This window comes from Ursus arctos, unplaced genomic scaffold, assembly GCF_023065955.2.
Source record: "Ursus arctos isolate Adak ecotype North America unplaced genomic scaffold, UrsArc2.0 scaffold_18, whole genome shotgun sequence".
Taxonomy (NCBI): domain Eukaryota; kingdom Metazoa; phylum Chordata; class Mammalia; order Carnivora; family Ursidae; genus Ursus; species Ursus arctos.
In genome coordinates, this window is record NW_026622852.1 from 19,698,573 (window position 1) to 19,722,294 (window position 23,722).

The 23,722-nt window shown below is 36.3% G+C and overlaps 1 protein-coding gene and 1 long non-coding RNA gene across 13 annotated transcripts in view; one reads left to right on the forward strand and one right to left on the reverse strand.

The window, feature by feature from the left end:
• Positions 1 to 23,598, reverse strand: C9orf72 (C9orf72-SMCR8 complex subunit). Of its 12 annotated transcripts, none has more exons than XM_048223041.2 (14): positions 23,451 to 23,598; positions 23,022 to 23,050; positions 22,129 to 22,341; positions 21,188 to 21,382; positions 17,920 to 18,407; positions 16,755 to 16,814; positions 13,149 to 13,244; positions 12,333 to 12,397; positions 10,125 to 10,197; positions 8,129 to 8,245; positions 5,779 to 6,014; positions 3,281 to 3,338; positions 1,901 to 2,010; positions 1 to 1,788 (listed from the first exon to the last, which is right to left on the reverse strand). In XM_048223041.2, exons 5-14 carry the CDS (start codon positions 18,361 to 18,363, stop codon positions 1,602 to 1,604), a joined length of 1,446 nt encoding a protein of 481 aa, XP_048078998.1. In that variant the 5' UTR covers positions 18,364 to 18,407; positions 21,188 to 21,382; positions 22,129 to 22,341; positions 23,022 to 23,050; positions 23,451 to 23,598; the 3' UTR covers positions 1 to 1,601. The 12 variants fall into 12 exon arrangements, with proteins under 12 accessions (XP_048078998.1, XP_048078996.1, XP_048078997.1 ...); XM_048223039.2 differs by having other exon boundaries at positions 22,916 to 23,050; positions 23,451 to 23,544; XM_048223040.2 differs by lacking the exon at positions 23,451 to 23,598 and adding an exon at positions 23,296 to 23,313.
• Positions 23,405 to 23,722, forward strand: part of LOC113260551 (uncharacterized) — a 167,995-nt gene continuing 167,677 nt past the window's right edge. Inside the window, exon 1 of the long non-coding RNA XR_008959895.1 lies at positions 23,405 to 23,710. This is a non-coding gene — a long non-coding RNA (uncharacterized LOC113260551). The remainder of the gene's footprint in view (positions 23,711 to 23,722) is intronic.

Consider the following 23,722-nt stretch of genomic DNA (forward strand, 5'->3'; position numbering starts at 1 on the left):
TTTCGGAGATATTTTATTCAAAATTCTCCATCTAGGAGAAAAGATATGTAACAATGTTTACACGTGCTTTAATAACTTATTTCACTGTACAACTTGCATTCTATATCACAGTACAATAAACCAGCAAAAGAAAATAATCGGTCAGTACTTTTTAATAATCTCACATAGAAAGCACTGAGTAAGGAGTACAACAGTACAATTTACAGCTGTAAATTCTTTCATGACTAAGCCACAGAGCGCCAGTCATCCAGTACCATCTGTGTCTATAAATCAAGATGTCTATACCTTTCTGATTAGTGATGTGAAAGGCAATTAGGACATTTCAGAAAAGAACATGTTGGTTTTGGTTCAATTTGATGAGCAACAGAAGAGGGGCTCTGTCACTTTTATCCCTTTCGTATAAATATTTTTCCCTTTTGTGTAACTTCCACAGTTTTAAATAAAAATATTTTTGATGCTTGTATATACTATGATGTCAAAACTGTTCTAGCACAGAATTATATTAATCAGTTATTTTAGAGCTAGCAAAACGGTCCAAACACATTAAGGAAACAAAAGAAATTGAGTACTTCGTTTTGCCAAAGTAGCACCTAGTAAAATAGCACATCAGTAAAGTTTCCCCTGCTTTCCTCACATGATGCAGGCAAAGAGACCTGCCAACAACTTCAAAAATATGGGCAGAAATATAAGAAGGAAAAGGACAAGATACTACTATTCTCTGTTCCTGAAAAAAGATCTTACTAGTTAGTATATTTTTATTGCATTTTATAATCTCGGGAGTCACAAGTGCCAAATCAGGATGAGAATCTACAAGAGGAAAACAAGATAAAAATGACTGACTAGTGTAATCTGAACTTCTTCCAAGTCATTATATTTCTCAAAAAAAAAAAAAAAAAAAGGCACAGGAGGTACACATTTCAATTTGGCTCAAAAATAATAAAAATTAACTTAAATAGTTGGCAATAACTACTAAAACATAAAACCCAATTTCCTCTATTTTCTTTGACAGAGCTCAACAAACAAATACACAAACACCCTGACTATGGTTTGCCATAATCGGGACTACACAGATTGCATGACATTTTGACACAGATCGAACCCTAAGGACTACTAAGTCTATAAAGTAGGATCTAATAATTACTTTGAATTAAACATCTGCTTGATCAATATACTCTTTCTAAAACTTAACCTCTGTTCAAGGAACACCAAGAGATGAAAAGTCAACTAGTATTATATCTGTGAAAACTAACTCAGATTTCACTTTGATACATGTAAACCATGAACTGTAAGTTTCAAAAAACAGTAGTTGTGGTCAAGTTTATATTCCACTATTTTATCTTTAAAAGATAGCAGTAACATTTACTATAATTGTAAACCTAAGATTGTATCCCAAGATAGCACATCTGGGAAAAGATGCATCCATTGTAACGATGCACCTGTCATCCCCTTACAGACTTGTGACAACTGTAGTGTAACTAACTTTAACTGCTTTGCCAAGTAGGACGCTGGGGCATGACCCGAGGGAGTGATGTTTCCCACACCACCGAGCTACTTTAGCAGCAATCATGACTGTGACGAAATATACTTAACAAGTTACACATTTAAAAAGTCATTAGAACATCTCGTTCTTGTACACTAGTATAGAAAGGTCTTCCAAAGATAAAGGAGTGCAGGCCTGGTTTAATTTTCTCAGCTAGAGCCATTATTATGTTAAGGTCGCCCTCTGCTGTTAAATCAAGGTCTATCTTCAGGTTCCGTAGAGATTTAAAGGGCTTTTTCCCCTTCTGCCTATAAATAATGAAGATAAAAAATTTATATATATAAAAATATAGAAAATATCCAAAAGGAACAAAAAGAAACGCAATTCACAAAGGTTTTTATTCCATGTGGTTTTACTTACGTATCATCTTCTATATATTTTATTAGCGTCAAGGCTTTTCTGTGAAGGACGAGGAGAAACTGTGCAAGGAAAGTACTCCTGAGAGATAAACCAGGTTTCAAATGAAAGACCTACAGGAAAATGAAGCATTTTAATAAATAATTTACTCCAATTCTTCTTATACAGCATGTTTCCATCACAGCGTTGACAATGCCTGGCAGATAACACACATTAGAGCAGTTCTTCACAACCCTTCGCCCTGATGCCCCTAACAGACAGGAAGTAGAGTCTAGAGCAATCACGTTTTTCTGAAGTCTTCTATTTTATCCTTGAAAATGAACTCAAATTTTGCATTCTACCTCAGAATACATCCCTATTTACTTTATTATTAAGAATCATGATGTAGGGGCACCTGGGTGGCTCAGTGGTTAAGTGGCTTCCTTCTTTGGCTTGGGTCAAGATCCCAGGGTCCTGGGATGGAGTCCCATGTCGGGTGCCCTGCTCAGCAGGGAGTCTGCTTCTCCCTCTCCCTCTATCCCTCCCCTGGCTTGTGCGTGCTCTCTCTCTCAAATAAACAAAAACAAAACAAAACAAAAAGGTCATGATGTAATTTACTTCCATTTGTATTTTCTGCCCACATCTCCAAACAAAATTGAAGCTCCCAGAAGTTGAGTCATGCTTACAGAGTATGGATTTGAGATATTCTTCTCTCTCTACTGTTGGGGGGGGGGGTGAGGGTACATGTGTAGTGGTAGAATGATTTTATTCAGCTCAAGAAGCATGGAATTAATTGCATGACTATGAATTATCCTTGAACTATGCAGTAAGTCACAGACCACATAGACCTCGATCTAAAATTTTGAGGTCCTAATAAGGACCTCATTATTTCAAAGCTACCTCTACGATACTGTTCCCTGGCCTGGTCCCCAGAATATTATGACAAAGCTGTTATATTAAGAAATAAGTCCCATATAACCTATAATTTTCTTCAAATGTTAACTAAGTAGATATTTTTCAAAAGAATGAGACAATAAAGATGTTATTATTTCAGTAGAAGTATACTAAGTTTTAAAGACATTTTGGCTCAATGAAGGCAAATAAAAAATATTCTCCCTTCCCCAAAAGAGTTATAGGTTAGTGGTTGGAATTAAAACATTAATTATTTGACTGGGACATATTGCACCTTTCATTGTTAATATATAGGCTATACCCATTAACAATTCAAAAGAAACACCATGTAGACACTTCAGAAAGATCTGAAACATTACGAAAAGATAATGACTTAAAAAAATAATGACTTAATTCTATGATGTCACATATATAGCACAGGCAATGCAGTATACATTGAAAAAGAAAACATATCATATCATTCATTTTGAGAATCTCAGGTTTAACATTTACCTGATCCAGGAAGGCTTTTACTAGAGTGTCTCTGTGTAAGACATCTTGAAAAATATTCCTATGAAGAAAACAGTCCAAATGTTGAAATGGCTACTTTCCAAAATCCCTCGCTCTAGCCAATACATTAAATTCTTAGAAATGGAATATTATATATAATAAAAATTATATTTGTAGATAAAAATGTATATTCATTTTAACTCAAGGATACATCTGTGTATTACTGGAGTTTGTCAAGCCACTATGTTAATTATTTTTCTCTTAAAGATATAAACAGTCCCAAGAAGGGCATGTAGGTCCCTATCAATCTATTTTTGTATCTTCACTTTATAAAAAAATGTTGAGAGCCTTCGAGAATTAATAAATATGATTACCAGTTCCTGCCATCTCAAAAAAAAAAAAAAAAACAAACCAGCAAGAAAAATAAACACATACCAACACCACCAAAACCCTAAAACAAAATAATAGGTTAACTTTATGTTACAGTAACTTGTAATAAGCTGTTTAGGAAGAAAAAGGTAAAAGGGTAAATGCTAAGAAATACTCAAGTGGGATTAAGGAACATCTTGACCACTGAGTTGCATCAACAAACATATCCCCAGGCAAGTAACATGAACCAACTACTTAGGAAAGTGTTACCTACCTTGGTAATGATCAGAATAAGAAGTAAAGACATAATACACATTAGAGATAATGTATACCTAGCACACCATAAGGTAAGCAATTTGTTACTGAAAATGGTAGGGATCATCACTGAACTGACAAGAAAAGCAAACAAAGGGGGGTGTGTGCATAGAGAAATAGGAAAGTACCTAAAATTTCCTACTGTAGGAGATGGGTGTACCAAGTTACGGAAGAAGGAAACTCGGAAGGAAAAAAAAAGTCAGCACTGCATGATTACTAGCTGGCAGCACTCCTTTTCACTGACTGTCTCTGTCATAGGTGAATCAGATGAAGCAAAGTGTTAAAAAAGGATATTTCCAGTGACTCATTTTTCATGTAGTGGCAGTGAGTGACATTATTTTTAAAAATTAAAAATATCCTAAAAATAAATAATATTGCTTAAAGAAAACTAAAAAGTAAAATGTATCTGTAATATGTAAAAGTTAATATACAATCTAATGATAGAATATTATTTTTGGACAATTTCATGTTCAGAAAATTTACTTAGGAGTTGCCAATAAATTTTAAAAATTCAGGAAGTTATTTTTTATCATCAGTAAAATAACACTAGCTGGCTAATCAAAATTTGTCCAATCAGTGAAGCAATCAAACATAACTGGCTAAAATGAGTAAGAAATGTTAAAAGCATAGATACCTCCTCTAAAAAAACACAAATAAAATTACTAGATGGTAAATCCATTCTAAAGTTCACTAAATTCCCCCAAAAAGACCTCTGAAGTAACCAAAAAAAGGGGAGAAAATACTACACACTTCAGGAAAGAAGAAAATACCTGAAAGCACGGATTAACTTATAATTAACTTAGAATTCCTACACATGTACCACAATTACCAATACTTGAATTTTGACTAATTCATTTTCTAAACCAATTTCCTTAAAACTTTCTATGGAACCCACAAATACAGTGGACAACTGGAAACAGATGGGTCCTAATGATGCCTTCTTTCTGGACTTAGAGACACATGAGGCTGGGGATCCCTCGGACATGGTGTTCCTTTTCTATGCTTTCAGTCAACATATTCTGTGTGACTATTGGTGCCCCCACATGTCCGCTGCCTCAGCTCCAAATGTTTCTTAGAAATACAGGACAGGGTTGCTTCCTCCAATTTTACTGCTGCTTTACACACTCAAACATGGATTATCACAGTTAATATATATTGGGCACATTATATGTGCCGGGCACTCTAAACTGATTAAAGGGAACCATCCTAGTATACTGCGTTTCTTCTCCTGAAGAGGAGTTAAGTATTTTCTTGGGGTTTTATAATTCGGATTTATCACTTTTTCCCCCCTAATTGGGTCCATTTTCAACATTTTATCATTACTTTTTGTCTTATAATTTACTGATCAGAAAATCACAATATAAAATGCAAATAAAAGAATGCTCTATAAATGTATTTTCACAGTTCTGCTGTATTTTATATTCACATATCAAGAAAATAAAAGACTGAGAATTACATCTTTGGTTTAGTTAATAGGCCTTTTAATGACTTACACACTAGACTGTAGGCAATGTAAGGATTGGGTCTCTTTATTAGAGAGCTCAACCTTATTAGCACATATTACTGTGCCTAGGGCCTCAATGTATATTTGTTAAGTAAATATCTGAATACTTACTTTTAGGGACTAATCTAACCTATACAGAATTATATTAAGAAAAACAGACAGGTAAGAAAAAAAAGGCATGATTAACTAAATTATTTCTTCAAGCACAATTCTCTTAGTAATATTTCCTTCCTTTCAAACACAGGCTTGTTTTGTTTTTACTCATAAAGGATACAATTTCACAACACTGTTTAACTGTAATATCATTACATACAAATCTGGAGTGAAGCTTTCGTCTGTACAGATGATAGTATCCTGAGCCATGTCTTCGTCTGAAGTGGCTCTCCAGAATGCTGTCAGCTCGGATCTCATGTATCTACGCTGATTATAAATATGTTCGTGACATGGTGGCATCTGCTTGACAGTATTTACGTCCACGTCTATGTGGGTGGTGGGATAGGGAGCATACATGACTTGCCGGAAGGGGAGCACAAAGCTTCCAGTTGAATCCTATCATAATGAAAAGAATAGGCCAAAAGATATGAAGAATTATTTTTTAATTAGAAAAATTGGCTTTCACAAATCCATCTCTAGAAGTTTATCCTAGGAAATCAGTCATGATCGTGTGCAAAGTTTTAGTGTGGTGTGCACTACAGCACTGGTTTAAATAGTAAAACACTAGAAAATACGCTAAGCAGCCAGAGAGAGAAGTGATTAAAGAAATAAAAATGTTTTTTTGTTTAGCTTCTAAAAATTAATTTGCTGAAGTTTGTGTTGATATGGAAAGATCTTCATTATATATTGTGGGAAATGGAGGTTAAAATATGTGGAAGGGGCAGGGAGCTATGTCAAAGATACATACAGAAGGATAAAAGGTGACAAAGATATCTGCCAAATATTAATAGTGGCTATTCATTGGACTATGAGATTATGGGGAACTTTTTATTTTCTTCTTGATTATTCACATGTTCTTTTAAATCTCAATGAATAGGTATTTTTATAAGTAAAAAATGTACTTCTTTCCAGGTATTGTCAATTGGGTAGTTAAATGCCACGTAAGAAGTATCTATTGTGTATGAAGCATTGTGGTATAGATTATGAATACAGTACAGAGGCTACTTTCAATTTTTTACTCTTATAATGCTATAATAAACACCTATATAAGTAAATCTTTCTACTTATATAATTGTTTCCCTAGATGAATTTCCAGAAGTAGAGATAGTAGGTTAAGTCTCTGAACATTTTTAAGGCTCCTGACGTATAATGGCAAAGTATTTTCTGAAAGGCTTAACAATTTATACGTGTATGGAAAACTGTTAACAAATATTTTTTCATTAAATTATGGTTTCAAGTTTTCCTCTATGCATCTGGTATAGGTCCTTTTCAGGGATCAAATTACATAATTAAATGAGAGGGTGTTGAGGAAATAAAAGTACTAAGTACCTTATTATGTCTGATAAAAAGAAATTCTAATTTTCATATTTGTGCAACTCAAACTGGAAATGAGTTTCTCTTAAGTAGTTTCTGTATTTAAATACTATTCTGAACTCAGACCACGCACACTATTAAAAATGCAAAAGCTGAATACAATTTTTATTTGCAACAGTTTTTAATATATTTTCTTTCATTTTGCTATGCCTAGATTCTTAAGAAAGCATTCACTGTGAGAGAATCACATAACTGTTAAGAAATCTACTTTCTCATATCTTTGACTATAACTGAAATATCAATGAGAGATTTAGTAAAGTAACTGCCTTCCCTGTAATTATTGAAAATAATTGCTAATTTACATTTAGCTGCTTTGCTTCTTGAAAAGTGGACTCAACTAGTCAGAGAAAGACAAATAGCATATGATTTTACCCATACGTGGAATTTAAGAAACAAAATAAACACACAAAAACACCCAGACAAACCTAAAAACAGACTCTTAACTACAGAGAACAAACTGATGGTTATTAGAGGGGAGGTGTGGGGGGATGCGTAAGACCGGGAGTGAGGATTAAAAAGTACACTAATCATGATGAGCACTGAGTAATGTACAGAGTTGCTGGATCGCTGTATTGTACACCTGACACTAATATAATGCTGCATGCTAAGTATACTGGAATTAAAAAAAAAAAAAAGAAAAGAAAAGCAGACTCAAGTAAATAAAAGAAAAATACAATTTAAAAATACATATACGTGAATATATATATGAATTGTTCAAATTCTATATACACTTTTTGAAGACAGGAAGCAGTTTAAAATTTTCTTTCAATAAATGAATACAGGACATGAACAAAAAGTGCTAATGAAAATTCAAATTCTTTTCAGTTAAAAAAAAAAAAGTACCCATTTTAGATGTGCAACTTTATCCAAGCACATATTAAAAAACAAATAATCCTGAGGTCAGACAGGCAGCTATAGGAAACAGCTATAGGAAACTAAAGAGAAACATACAAAAAGATACTCTATGATGCTTCATTCATACTAACTATAAATCTGTAAGACATATACTCTATGCTCAGCTCCTTGGCATATAAACATGAGATGTATTACATGCTAATACTCAAAATATATTTAATAAAGAGTGCCAAAAATGATTTTAAAAAGTTGCTTTCACTTGTGATAAATGGAAACTATACCTTTAGCAGGCCTTGTACAAAGAGCCCTGACTCATATTTAAACGATGATTCTGCTTCACATAATCTGGAACATTTTCTCTCTGCTGGAGTCAGAAAAAGGCATAATGTTCTCACTATCTGTAAAAGAAAATATTTTAGCATTAAAATAGGAAATTAAAGCCCACTGATTTGCTTATGAAAGAAATCTGAATAGAAACTTTAACCATTATTGGCGATGAAGTACATCCTGAGAAGAAAGTATTCCTTAATCACCTTCAGGAGTCCATGGGACATCACAGTTGTTGCTCAAAATAGGAATTCTGTGGTCAAGTAAGTTTGGGAAATGCTGGCAAATGTACTGTATGATATTTCAAAACTTTTAGTGTTTGAATAGAATATGCATACTTTATTCAACATATTTGACCATGGAACCCTTATTTCACTAAGAACCGATGACTTAATTATTGATTATATCTCCACCCAGCAACAACTATTTTTCAAATAAGTGAACAATTCTGGACAAAAAACTAAATGCAATTAAATTATGCAGAATTATGGCTTCTGTTGAATAATGAAATTCCATTATAATGAATATTAGGAATATCCAAATCCTTCAATAGAATGAGAATTAATTCTATCAGATTTGATTTAAACTAGGCAAGCCATTGGTTGGGGCTTGGAAATCTATGATTCTAACAGGATTTGATCTATAGCTCTATTAGGAAAAGTAAAAAGCCATGTAAGTATGTTGGAATTCAGATTATGTTCAGACAGTTTTTACATTAAAGTAGTGGCTTTCAATATAGAGTGATGGCAACCTTTTTCATATTAAAAAAATAAAGAAAGCAATTATGCCAAAAGAGGATGTGGGATGAAAAAAGTTTTAAAAACAGAGAGCCCCAACCACAGAGACTTCTTCTTCCAAAAAGCTACTGGGAAATCCTTCTGTGAAATCCGAAGGCTCTGGGTGACACAGATGGAAACCTACCTTCTTGGGCTAACAAATATAATACATTGCTAGATCAATATAGTAAGAGGCACAAACCTCTCATAAATGGATGTATGAAAAATATAATTTTGGTAAATTAAGGGTCAGGCAAGCATATAGGGTAGCTTATTAGAGAAAAAAAAATTACAAATATATTTGCAAAGGAAATAATCATTCCTAACATAGCTCCTGTGTAAAACATAAAAAGAAAAATCAGGTTTGCTTAAATTGATAGATATGTGCAACTTATCTCTTTGTAATTAACAGTCAGTGAAGAAAAGTGCAAAATTCCTTAGTTTTTGCCTAATGCTTAACTCTTTATTAATTCATGTAGCACTGAAGGAAGTGGTCATAAATGTTACTGAATAAAACATAACTTCCACTGACCACTCAATAGCAACGGGTCCCTAAAAAAAACAGATTCAGGAGGAAAAGCCAAGATAAGAAATCAAGATGAAAGACCAGATGGAATTAGTATCAAAAGTACATGGTTATTGGGGCGCCTGGATGGCTCAGTTGTTTAAGCGTCTGCCTTGGGCTCAGGTCAGATCCTGGGATCCAGCCCTGCCTCCAGCTCCCTGCTCACTGGGAAAGTTTGCTTCTCTCTCCCTCTGCCCCTCCCCCTGCTTGTGCTCGCTCTCACACTCCCTCTCTCAAATGAATAAATAAAATCTTAAAAAAAAAATGCATGGTTATTATCCTCATATTTATAAAAGTGACATCAGAAAACAGAAGACAAATATTTTTTAAAAAATACCTTATTTTAAGAAATTCTCAAAACCATTTATACAATACTGAGAACTATATAATATTTATGAGTTATTAAAATGAAACAGATAAATGATTTCCTATTTAAGCAGTTTACTTCAACTTATTTTTGTCACGGGGTGTCACACAGTAATTTGGCCAGATTCTGTTACCTCCTTATACTATTACATGGTCTTGACTGCAACCTAACTTTTAAATTACAATCCACGATATGTTAGCAGCATTAAGTCAGATTATTTGCTCGATTATAAAATAAATTACCTTATTTACTTTTTCTGCACTGCTACCTACTACGACAGAACAGCCACAGGTCTGCAAGTGTGAGCTGATGGCACTGCAAGGTGAAGAAAAAAGATGAAGAAAAACACTGCGAGTAAAACAATGTCACAAACTAAAACAAAAAAGGGCAGGTGAACTTCAAACAACTTAAGACTAGCTTTACATGACGAACGCCAAAGCTACAAGAAAAATGCTGTCTCTTATCTCCTGTAGTAGTTCACACTTTCTCAGGCCTTTCACAGATTCTCCCTCTGAACTTAAAATCCAGTTAGTAAAATATCACCATTTTATAATGAAAGAAACTGAGATGTAGAGAGGTTAAGTGATTTATTTAAAATCAAATGGGATTAAAAATAATGATATGAATGGCTGACATAAGCAGAATCAGCACTAAGGTGCTGAGTCAAGCTATGTAAGGCTTCTAGGTTAAAAACACTCATGCCTCTGAGATTCTCTGAGGAAAAGACCATGGACATAAAAAGCAAATACTTTATCCTTTCACTTCTCATTGAAAAAAAAAACAACAAAATTTCACCATAATCTGCAATCCTAAAGAAACACTAAGGTAGAAGATGAGATTATACCTGCAGAGAGAGCACTTAGTATAGGGACTGACTCATAGGCACCTGATAAAGTTTGGCTGTTATTATTGTTACTACATTTTCCTTTAAAGAAACAGAAATAGAAAATGTCAGCTATTACATGCTTATATGTTCTGGGCACTGTTTTATGTGCTTAATATGATTTATCTCACTCAATTCTTACAACGAATCATATGAAGTAGGTACTATCATTTTTCTTATTTTACAGATGAGGAAATGGGGGCACAGACACTTCAGGTATTTTGCCCAGGTTCACACAGCAATAACTCAGGAAGTCAGGTTTTGGAGCCCACACTCTTAAGTACTAAAATCTGCTGAAAGATGGAAACAATCAGTAAAAATACAAATAATTTTCTTTTCTAGGTCTCAATAGCTTAAGTCCATCCAAATGAAACTGAATTTGTAAGGGTTCTATGATACTGTGATTGTAAGAAATATATATTTGGTCTTCATCCACAGTTCCTGGCTCAGTTTCCAAAACCCTTGGAATTTCCTAAGTATAGAAAATTAGATGTCTTTTGTTATGTTAATAAGGTAACATTTGGAAAGCATCTAAGGATGGGGGCTGATTGCCAACGGAGCCAACCAGTGATAAGGGTTAGAACTTTCAGTCCCTCTCTCTGACCCCCGGGGAGGGGGCAGGGGCGAGGGGCTGTAGGTTATTCCAACTGCCAATGATTTAATCAATCATGCCTTCGTTATGAAGCCTCCATAAAAACCCAAAAGGAAGGAGTCTGGAGAGCTTCTGTGTTAGTGAACATGTGGAGATTTGGGGAGAGTGGTATGCTTAAAAACAGTATGGAAGCCCTTCACCCTTTCCCCTGGCCTTGTCCTATGCATCTCTTCCATCTGGATGTTCATCTGTATCTTAGATTCTATCCTTTATAATAACCAAGTAAATGTTTCTTTGAGTTCTGTGAGCCGCTCTAAAAAAATTAATGGAACCCAAGGAGGGGGTTGTAGGAACCTGATTTATAGCCAATTGGTAAGAAGTCCAGGTAACAACCTGGACTTGTTAGTGGTCCCTGAAGTCCAAGGAGGGGGTGGCTGGGACGTCCAATCTGTGGCCAGTCAGACTGGTGTCTGGGGGGTAGGGGAGACGCAGTCTTGTGGGACTGAACCCTTAATCTATGGAATCTGACACTCTCTCCAGGCAGAGTGTGCCAGAACTTAATTAAATTGTAGGACACCCAATTGGTATCTAGAGCATTGCTTGTTGGTGTGGGGAACCCCCCCCCCCCAACACTGGAAATGGGTCTAAGAACCTCCTTCAGTTCTTAGTTTCAGTTTTAATGAGAAGTAAAATAAGAAACCAGAACCAAACAAGAGACCAAGATTTCTTGCCAGGGCACTATGGAAATTTGGCTTCTTTAAATATTAAAAAGAGTAACAACAAATATATCACAGACATGTAATAAACGAAAAAATAACACAAAGCTAAGTAATAGTTTAAATATGCAACATTGTTCCTAGAATAATTTGGGTAGCTAGTCTCTCATTATTTTCATCCTTCCAAATCGTGTCATAGGCGAGCCTAAGATTTCTATCTGCTTTATCCATCTCTTATAAAAAGAAACAAAATTCTTACTTGAGAAGAAAGCCTTCATGACAACTGTCACCAATATCATCATCATTGAGAACTGTATCAGCTATCTAAAACACACCACAAAAAAAAAAAGTTATTCTGGCTATAATATAGCATTGAAATAACACTCTTAAATACACAACTTTTCTGAAGTCTAGGTACAATATGACACATTGCCCTCATTTCTAAGCATCACCAATCCCAATAAAACCACCTCTCTGCACTTCTATAAACTTTCAGAAGAACAAATGTGAAAACCGGTCAGGCAGGTTAAGCAACAATTCTGACACAAACAACTTCCTCTTCTGAGCTGTCAGAATCAGGAGACAAATCTTAATGACAAAGTCAGAAAGAAACAAGAATAGTTTCCTGAAGATTTCTCTACACATGCAGAATGTGTGATTCAAAATGACTGACAAATGATTAAGAAAACAAGATTAGTGAATGTAAATAAACTCGTGTTAATCACCACTGATTGGTATACTGCTTTGTTACAGAAAGTATGGCATTAAATACTGATGCTTCTATAAGGTCTGGAATTCTCCTACTTCTAAGAAATACAAAAGTGGTGAAATAAACTAACTAAATGTAATTCTGTCACAACTATCACTGACCAAAAAAGCCTCTGTTTGGCTATGAAACTCAGGTTTTATGTGTGTTTGCTAAAGTGGCTAATACTTCATATGAATACTATATATGACAAAAAAATGCATACTACTAAAATTAGAATACTATTAATATACAGAAGAGTGATATAACTCAAGGGAAGTGATAAGAGAGTACCATTATTCCTACTTAATAACACAAGTAATAACTTACATCTATTTCTTCAGGAACGCTGTGTGATTTCATAGATGAAAGCAGTTCCATTACAGGAATTACTTCGCCAGTAAGCATTGGAATAATACTCTGACCCTGCACCAAAAAGCAAAATGAAGTGAAGAAAATCACACAATGAAGGTATCCCTGGCTTTCTGAAAGTTCGAGTTACACCACTTTGCTTTCATGAAAGACCTACATTAGTACCCGTTTTCAGTAACCAAAAGCAATCTGAAGAGGATTTCTACTCTTAAAAAAAGTGTAAAGCTAAAACAGTGCTGAGCATTTGTTTTGAATGAGCCATTACAGGAGGCGGCACATAGCCTGAGTGCAAGAGTGGCCTGGACAAGCTCCTGCCCCGGGAACTCCACTCGGCATCTCAGCATCAAGCCACCTTAGCTTTGGACTGTGTCTGTGAGAATCTGTGCTTTAGCTCCATTTATTTTGTGCATCCTTTAGTAGGATGTGTTCTAAGGTATCAGAGATGCCTAAGAGGCATTATTTTTTGGGTCTGGGAACACTCAAAAACTTTTCCATATAAATTAATGCTAACTGCTTCTTTATGGCCATTTCAGTGTATAAAAGGTTTTATAGGAATGCTTCACTTCTGGATGGGGGAAAAACCTGTATAAGATAAACGGGGCAATAAAAAAATAAGAACTGAAAGCAAAGAATGATCCTTTGATAGAAATACCTGATAACTTGTTAAAACACAACCCCAAACATGTCTACTACTCCAAAACGTTTCTAAAGGATGTACATACTATTTAAAACTAATTTTAATTCTTCCAGGAATGATTTTCTTTAGTCAGAGTGGAATCATTGGCTTATCATTTACCAATTCATGCAATAATTAAATTACCATGCCAAATTTAGAAAGATTTCCTTTGATATTTATTTGAGATATGAAAACCCCTTGTTAATTAAAGGTCACTGATGCATTTTATACTTAAAAACAAGGAAAACCAAACAAAAAAGGCTTAGAAGTAGTCAGCAAATGACTCAGTAGTAAAGCTGGGGTCAATACTCAATCTGTGCATTTACAGTAAGGTTTAGTACACAAATGCAAATCAAAACCATCACATATATTTTAAGAATCAATAAAACAGGTATCAAAACGTAATTTTGAAATTTGTAGTTTCTAGAATGAAACTGAAAACTCAATATAGAACATCATAAATATAGCGTGTCTCAAAGATGGGTGATTTCTCACTTATTCATTACCATCACACCTGCCCCCCAATTTTTGAACCATCCTGAATACGTAAACTTTTAGAGAGAGATGAAATTGTCACGTATCTGTTAGTTTTTAGCTAAACATGTTTTTAAAATCACACATTAAGGGACGTCCGGGTGGCTCAGTTGGTTAAACATCTGCCTTTGGCTCAGGTCATGATCCCAGGGTACTGGGATGGAGCCCCACATCAGGTTCTTTGCTCAGCAGGGAGCCTGTTTCTACCTCTGCTTGCAGCTCTCCCTGCTTGTACTCGCCCTCTCTCAATGGCAAATAAATAAAATCTTTATAGTTTTTTCCATCACTCATCTCTCATGAAACTATTTTATTCAAACTTTTTACATGTGTCTTTAAATCTCAGTCATTCCTAGAGTCATTTTTTGAGTGACTATACCCAGTTTTTCAGAAACTTGGAATTTAAATGTGATGCTGTCTGTGGAAATTTTATGCTAAGTTACAAACCTCCTTGCATCTTATAGGTTTTATTATTTTAAAAGATTCATCCTGTAGTAACCTCCAAACATAACCACTCACTGTTTCTGCTTTTTAAAAGAATTTTTAGAATGCTTGTTTACAATTACAATCAACACATGCAATTCAACAAGAATAATGACTAGCTCTAAAGTGATTTCCTTGTAAAGTGATTTTATCAGATGATAGCTATAAGCATCCAAAACTTGCACTGAATGAAGTCAGTGATTGATTCCAGACTAATGTGTCATCCCTAAATAGTATTTATTTGTTCAAAATAAAGTCATTTTAAGCACATGATGTGAGATCTGCAAGGATTCAATTATCAGGCAGCTTTTTTGCAGAAAGGATAACTATAGGAAAATACCTTCCCTTAGGTTTAGGCATACATATAGTGCCATAAACTGTTTCTCAGATATTTATTGTAACTGAATGCATATCCTCATCAAAGCTTAACAAAAGAAATCCTACAAGACTGAACACAGAAGAAACTCAAAAGAAAATCCCTCAAGTTTCTTTTCCTCCTGTGACTTCTCTAACTTGAACTTCTTAGCAGGAGAATGTTTCCCCTTTAAAAACCTCTAGTTTGTCTAAATATACAGAAGGAAGAGGATAACATTTTCAAGAAAAGCCCTAAAAACAGAAATAAAACTTCAAAGTTAATAGTGGTAAATTTTTCAAGTACAGGTTTCTGGTTTGAAAAAAAAAAAATCCCAGGAAAAGCAGAATTTTATTGGGTCTTAAATTTCTTTGTCTTGAGTAACTCTACTAACTACTCCGTAACTAGTAGGTACATTCAGAGGTTGGTAAAAGTCCTTTCAATGTTTGGCACTCTGTTTATTGACCAATAAGTAAAGGCCAGTCTTCTCTGGATAAAGGGAAACATTTTCTTGTGTTAGATCTTTCCCCAGTATTACCTCCTCTGGCCTGGAAAGTTATTTACAAAAATACAGATACAATAACAATTTTGTAAAGGAAGTCATTTTATAGGGTTTTGTATTTTCCTGGTTTAAGTCCTGTATATTCATAAATTTTTAGAAAAGTTATTGTTTAAAGTACTATTTTGTCTTAGGCACGCTAAAGGAGAACCAGAGTAAAGACAACCCAGTCATCCTTAGACTGGAGTTCAACACAAGGAACACTGAGGGTGGCCAGAGGCAATGGGAGTAAAGCAAAGAACCCTTTCTCCATTGGAGAGTCCCCTTCAGAAGATCTCTGCCCTGCACTGAAATGGTTTGCATTTAACTTCCACAAGGGAAACCAGATCCATGCAGTCATGCATCTCAAACGCTGTGGTGCCTGTGCCCTGAGGATATTCAAAGCCATGGGATAACCTTGGCATGTTTCCCTAGACTTCATATAACCAGAAGCCTGATCAGAAAGGTGAAGAATATCACTGGCAAATTGGAACATCAAATAATAGAAAATAAAATATAAATTACATGAGTTTTAAAAATACAGCATGAGACTTCAAATAAATATTATGCTTAGAACTAAGCCTATATCTCCAGATATTCTAGAGGAGTGCACTCACTTCCCTCCTGTTATAACTACTTTTGGGGAAATGTTGAAGAAGCAGGCCGTAAAGAAAATCTCACATAAAACTTAAAATTTTTACTAAGAACGAGTTATTCAAAACTTACTCTGTGCAAACAGAAAAAAAAAAGTTGCAAAATTGCTATTATTCTTCACTTATTTAACTCTTCAGGTCTAAGATACGGAAATTTTCATCCAGTTTATTCCATATATTTCCATAAAGACTCTGTTCGTTTTCACACCCACTCTGTCGAAATAGTATGGTACGGCTTCAAGGCCTTAAGAAAAGTAGTCCTCAGCCTTACACAGATGCGTGTCGTGTCATGAGCTTGCTGGTGTCGGACAATATGCAGTCTGTATCTTACCTGATCTTCCATTCTTTCTGTGCCTTCTAAGACTATTTTCTGCACATTTTCTTGCCTTTCCTGAGCAACAGAGGATTCATTAAAATTAAAAAAACAAAACATTTTGATATTTGTTTATTTTTCACATAACAGTTAAATGGCAGGCATGTTGTGTAATTCAGTTCATGGGAAAACTACTTTCCACATTAGGGCAGAAAAAAAAGGGAGGGGGCAGGAAATTAATCCAACAAGGCCATTCTCTTATAAGCAATACAAAATAAAATAAAAACACCCTTTTCTCTGCAGTTAAAAAAAAAAAAAGATAACTTATCAGAAATCTGCATAGACAAAGGAAACTAATGGTTTGTACTTTTCAAATTAAGTAAGATCAAGTTATATGTATCTGGGGCTTCCTGATTTTAAATGATTTTCATAAACATTTAAAATAAGAAAACACACAATGCAAACATAGTAAAACACTCTTCTTTTCAAAGATACTATTTCTCCTTACTATCTGGTAAAAGCCTTAAAAAATTAATAACGCTTTAACAGACTTCCAAATTAGTATCAAAACTGTAAAGCAGAAAGGAAAGTTAAATTTGTTCTTCAGGTCTGCCAAAAGTATATGAAAATATAAATATCACTAAATATTAAACTATAGGATTTAGGGGACAACAGTAATTTCCTCTGGTTCAATCTGCAAAATTAAAAGGGACATCTCCTAGAAACCATTTGGTGCATCCTCCTCATTTTACAAATTTCAGAACTTGGCAAAGAAGTTAAAGAGACCAAAGGCTACATGGCCAACTGCTTATGAAACACTTGTGTTGAACTGCTTGTACCTACGCACAGTATTAAGTGAAAAACAGAGTCATGCAATGCAAAAAGAGAAAAGGTTTTACAGTTAAAGGTTCCCAAGACAAACCTAGACTCTAATGCTTACTACGATCTTCTCAATTTCTCTAAGCTTTAGCTTTTACTTGCCACACAGAACTCTCACTTCCCAACTTCAAGAGTTATTATGAAGATCACTGACATCAGACTACTAGAACTATCTAATACGGCAGATGTGAATAACAGCTACTGTTTGAAGTTAACTGCGTATAATTTCTAAAAATTAGATATAAATGTATCAGAAGATAAACTTTTAATGTTAACATGATTAATATTCGCAAAAACCACTCACCTTGTGCATCCATATCCTTCCCTTCCTGATAATGTGTGTTAATCTATCAACACACACTCTATGAAGTGGGAGGTAGAAGCTAAGTTCTGTCTGTGGAAGTATAATTGATAGACCATATGTGCTCCTATCTCCATTCCAGTTTCCATCAAAGATTAATGAAACAATAATTACTCCTTTTTCAGATAAGACAAAAAACTTCACATCTATAGCCCCACTCTCTGCATTTCGGAGGATTTCTCCATTTAAGGTGTGGTTGGCAAGAAAAGTTATTTCTCCATCGCTGAGAAGTAGCTGTTCTGTCTTTGGAGCCCAAATATGTCTGACTCGAGGACCAAGAATATTGTCCCAGTAAGCAAAGGTAGCTGCTAATAAAGGCGATTCACCACTTAGAGCAATCTCTGTCTTGGCAACAGCTGGAGATGGCGGTGGACAGAGATTCGACATCACTGCATCCCAACTACCACATTATCCAAATACTCCAGGGATATCTAAACAATAACATACAAAACCAATGATTAGGTTCAGCAATTTTAAGGTCATACATCAGAAATTCAAATGACTTAGGCCTATGTGGCTTTCCCTTCTTCAGTCAAAAAAGATTTGGAAGCACATCCCCTACTAGGATAGACATTTGATTAGCATGGCAGGTGTGCATTAAATGCTTGCTAATATGATGACAATCTTCTGATACATAGTAACTTGTCACCTATATTCAGGGAATACACTTAGAAATCCAAAATAATGACCTAAAAAAAGGGTCTTTGAACATTAATATGAAATATCATATACTAAAGCTCATAGAATAGATCCTCACTGTTCCCAAACATCCAGCCTACATGTAATTCTAATCATTGGATATTTGGTTCCTAAATCATAGCAACAAAGAGGAGCAAATTGGAAAGGTAGGGCTCAGCTAGAGACCACCAAACTTGTTGTGGGTTGAACTGTGTTCTGTCCACCCCCCAACGAAATATATGTTCAAGTCCTAACCCTTTGTATTTATGAATGTGACTTTATTTGAAAATAGGTATATTCAAATTAAGATGGAGTCATACTGGATTAGGGTGGACCCTAATCCAGTGATTGGTGTCCTTATGAAAGATTTAGAGACACATGGACAAAAAGGAAACAAGGCTATGTAAAGGCAGAGGTAGGAACTAGAACGTTGTGACTACAAGCCAAGGAAAGCCAAAGACTGCTGGTAACTACCATGAGGCAAGGAAGACTCTTCCCTAGAGCTATCAGAGAGGAGCATGTATAAGCATAGACACCTTATTCTGGACTTCTAGCTTCCAAAACGGTGAGAGAATAAATTTCTGTTGTTTTACCCAGTTTGTGGTACTTTGTTATGGCAGTCCTAGGAAACTAGTAAGGACACCTGTCAGTAGAAACATCTTAAAGCTGTTAAAAGGGAAGAAAAAAAAAAAAAAGAAAAAGAGAAGAAAAAAGAAAAAAAAAGAGAAAGAAAAGACAGAAGATTGCAAAAACACGATAAGCTGGAACCATAGCAAAAAATGAGCACACAGTACTATTATTCTCAATAAGGTCTCTGGGTTTCAGGGCACTAAAACCCAATACTGGTGTTTAAAATAACACTGAAACATCAAGACAAAGATAAATATATTTAATATGCTACTTAAATTTAAGAAAGCAGCGCAGCAGTACACTGAGTTCATTTTAAAGAGTTCTATACTAAATGGCTAAACTAAAAAAGCTTCAGTTATACAGAACATGTAAAGAACAAGTGACTGTATGGATACTGGTCAAGCCTTTCACTCTGCTGAGAAAACAGACACAGAGAAAAGCTAACTGCCGAAGGTCACAGAGTCAGGCAAGAATCAAGGTCTCTTACATATCTTAAACCACTGAAATCTAACACTCTAAAGGTACATACTCTCTGTGATATTTGTGTAAAATGAATCATTCTTGCCTAATATTAAAATTGAGGGACACCTGGCTAGCTCAGTCGGTGAAGCATGTGATTGTTGATCTTGGGGTTGTGGGTTCAAGCCCCATGTTGGGTGTAGAGCTTACTTAAAAATAAAATCTTTAAGAAAAAATTGAATACGTGTATTGAAAGACCTAAAGTGAAAAGAACTGTAACAGGGGCGCCTGGGTGGCACAGCGATTAAGCGTCTGCCTTCAGCTCAGGGCGTGATCCCAGCGTTATGGGATCGAGCCCCACATCAGGCTCTTCCGCTATGAGCCTGCTTCTTCCTCTCCCACTCCCCCGCTTGTGTCCCCTCTCTCGCTGGCTGTCTCTATCTCTGTCAAATAAATAAATAAAATCTTTAAAAAAAAAAAAAAAGAACCATAACAATTACATTTAAGCAAGTCTAAAATTGTGGAATCTATTCATCATAATGATAAAGGATAGCAATTAATAGGTGAATTATGATATACCTATCTTTGCCTATAGGATTGCTTTGGGAGGCAACATTTGATCTATAACTACAATTCATTTACTTTAAGAATTTTATCTACATCTTGTCAATAGAGTTCAGAGACTGCTGAAAAGCAGTGGCTTCTATTTTTAGAGTATTAGATGAGCATTTTTATCACACATGTCAAGAATAGGTATATAGAACTTGGCAAAACACTTCATAGTATGCGCGTGTTGAAATGATTTAACATAAAGGCAGTTAACGTATGTATGTTTTAGTTCATTCAGTAATTCATTTAGGGAATATTTACTTTTAATGTGTTGTAGTAACTTAATAGTCTTAAAAGACTATACTGAACTGTCTAGCTTATTTAAAATATCTACTGTTTTGGATAAAATTTGAACCTTTTACAATGATAGAAAACAGGAATGTAAATTTAAATTCAAACTGTAATGATGCTATTGTGATCATTAATAACAAACTGGGGGCCAAGGAGATGAGTTAACACACAGCCACAAAACTGTATCGTAACATTTTCCTTTTGTTCTTCCTTTTTGGATAAAAAAGGTGAATAATCGTAAGAACAATATTTTAACTCAAACATTTCATCATTACGCTGAAAACAAAAGCATTTCCTAAAACCGAACCGAGCCCCAGAGCAAAATCTGGTTGGATTATGGGAAAATTTTTACCTGACTGTGAAAATTAAACTATTACAGACATTAATTACATTTATACTCATTGCTATTATCATTAGAAAGAAAACAAAAGACAAGAATCATGTTGAATTGTTTAGCTTAAAATCCTGCCAAAATTAATAATTTTGAGAAATGAAATGTTACAGGAAGTATAATTAAGAGAGCTGTAAAAATAACTTTACTAACACTTAAAGTCATCATCTTTGGTGAGGAAATTCCATATACATAAATATGGCTGAAAAAAATCAGGTCAAAACCAATAGCCTTTTATCTATATGTCTACATGTAGTTGGCTACTCCAGAAGGTTATCAAACATTAGCCGTAAGAGTCTTTTGAGGGAAGCCAGGATCCAAATTGGGTGACACGGTGGCTTTCCACTCCTGTAAACAAAGAATAGGGTTCATGAGGATGTACCCAATATACTTCTTGAAAATAATCCAACATTTGCAGACATAAAGATTATATTAATTACCGTCTGTTAAAACTGTTAGCAGAGTAGTAGGTTCTAAGCTTTGCTTTTTCTTAAACCTTTGCTAAAAACCAGCCATCTCTTCTCCCATTGGTATTTAGAAAGTTGATTGGTCCACTGCTGTTGTAAACCAGAATTCTACCATCATAATGCTTACACTTCTTGTAACCATGCTTTCTGTTTATTTTCTCCCAGCCCTAAAAGCAGCAGGGTCGTAAGCCAGTCCACGTTCCAAAAACAGACACTGCCCAGGCCAGCTTTAATGACAGTGAACTGTTAACAACAGTTAACAGACTGTTTGCGACACTTTCTAAATTTTTATCAGGCAAGATTTGCAGATGAAATTTTTATCACTGTCAGGCTATCTCACAGATCCAAGTTTCTCACATAATAGGCAGACTAACCCACACTACTCCTTAGAACTACTTAATTAACATAGAGCCCAAGGGCAGGCTTGAAAGATAGGAGTTCTCATTGTTTTTTGTTTTTACTTTTTTCTCCGAAAGCAAATTTTGGACTGCTAACAGAGCCAAATAAAGAGACTATTTTATCAACTTTATAAAGAAAGAAAAATCTTTAACACCTATGTAACTTTCCTGGTGCAGGTTAGTGCTGGCTTTTTGCATAATAAGCAATGTGGTCTAGAATTTCTCTCACTTTTGTTTTGGAGGTATCAAGAGTTGTCAATCATGAGGCGACTTCCAACTAATTCAGGGCTTTCCCAGAGTAGCAGGGTTTGGCTGAGGTGCTGGCCAAATGTATCTGTGTCACATAACACCATCATATTCCAAGTATTCTGATTCCATATTATTAATCTTCCATATATTCTCACTTCCGTAAGGTTCCCATTATGTTCAAGTTTTCTGAAGTCTGATAAAGACGGTATCAAACAGCATTTTTCAAAATAAAAGTACAGATTAAATGTAATGCCAGACGTGTTGGGTCCCCTTGCTTTTCATCACAGATGAGGGATGGGAACAGTTTGTATCGGAATTTATCCACCGGCCACAACCACTGTTACTTTTCTAAGGCCCAGCAATCTCCATTGTTTCTGAAAGGGTCATTCCTCTTGGGCAAGTAAGTGCATGACCTCCCTCTGTCTCCTGAATACAGTACCCTGGTGGAGTAGGGAGTGACTCAGATGCCATGTGGGCATATTAGACATGTAATCAGTGCACTTCTTTCTACAGCAGATACTATCAATCAAGTGATGCTCAAGTCATAATGGTCACTTCCTTTAAGTAAGTCTGCGTAACCTCGGAGCTGTGAAGCAAGCAAGTCATGACCCACAGCACAACCCAGTCTAGAATTGCTCCTCAAATTTACAGGAAATCAGCAATTTGTAGAAACTTGTATTAAATTGTGTAGCCATGTGGTATCTCCCCCGTGCCATTCCACCCTGCTTCATCTCGTCTCCGACCCGGCCTTGGGGTTCACCGCGCACCACCCGCCCTGTGGCCTTCCCCAGAGCCAGGCCTCTCTGTGCTCGAGCCGCTTTCCCTCGAACCCCGCGGCGCGGGTGGTCCGACGAGTCCGTCTGGGTCTCACACCTGGTCCCCGGAAGCGGCCGGCTCGTGGACTGCGGGAGGAAAAGCGGGTCAGAGGCCCGGTCCCCAGCCCCTGGTCTCCGTGCCGCCGCTGCTGGGAAGCCGGGGGCCCGGATGGAGGCAACTCTACTAGTCACCAGCTGGAAAACCCGATGTCGGGTTTCGGTCTGGTAGGACGAGCCGAGCCCTGGGGAGAGCTGCTGCCACCGCCGCCGCCCTCGCGCGGTCCCTATACCCCGACCCCAAACAGTCGCCGGCCAGCCGGCTTCTCACTCACCCACTCGCCACCGCCTGCGACTCAGCCGCCGCGGGCGCAGGGACCGCAACCGCAGCCCGGCCACCGCCCCGCCCCTCCCCTAGACCCGCCCCCGGTCCCAGCCCCTCGCGCGCGTCCCGACCCCGAGCTCGCTTCACGCCGTGGTTGTTTCTCACCTGGTGCTCTTCTTCTGGGTAAATTTTACCCAATCTTTCGCCCATCACCTTCAACGAATACAATGAGAGCAAGGGGAGGGGAGAAAGGGTGAGGAAAACAAAAGCACACACCTCCTAAGAACACGCCTCCTGCTCTCTCTGGACCCCGCCTCCGAAGGGAAGCAACCGGGCAGCAGGGATGGTTGACGCGTCAAGCGCCATCTTTCACGTGGGCGGAAGAAGTTTCTCCTTAATTTTCGTTGCCTCGTGGGACACCGTAGGTACGTTTTGGA

What these genes read in the sequence shown, in the direction of transcription:
- C9orf72 (XM_048223041.2), bottom strand. Translation starts at nt 18,363, where the DNA reads ATGTCGAATCTCTGTCCACCGCCATCTCCAGCTGTTGCCAAGACAGAG. An exon ending in CATGAAGGCTTTCTTCTCAA is followed by an intron (nt 10,198 to 12,332) that starts GTAAGAATTTTG and finishes TTCACCTTGCAG; the next exon opens with TGCCATCAGCTCACACTTGC. An exon ending in GTGCAGAAAAAGTAAATAAG is followed by an intron (nt 8,246 to 10,124) that starts GTAATTTATTTT and finishes TTTCTTTTACAG; the next exon opens with ATAGTGAGAACATTATGCCT.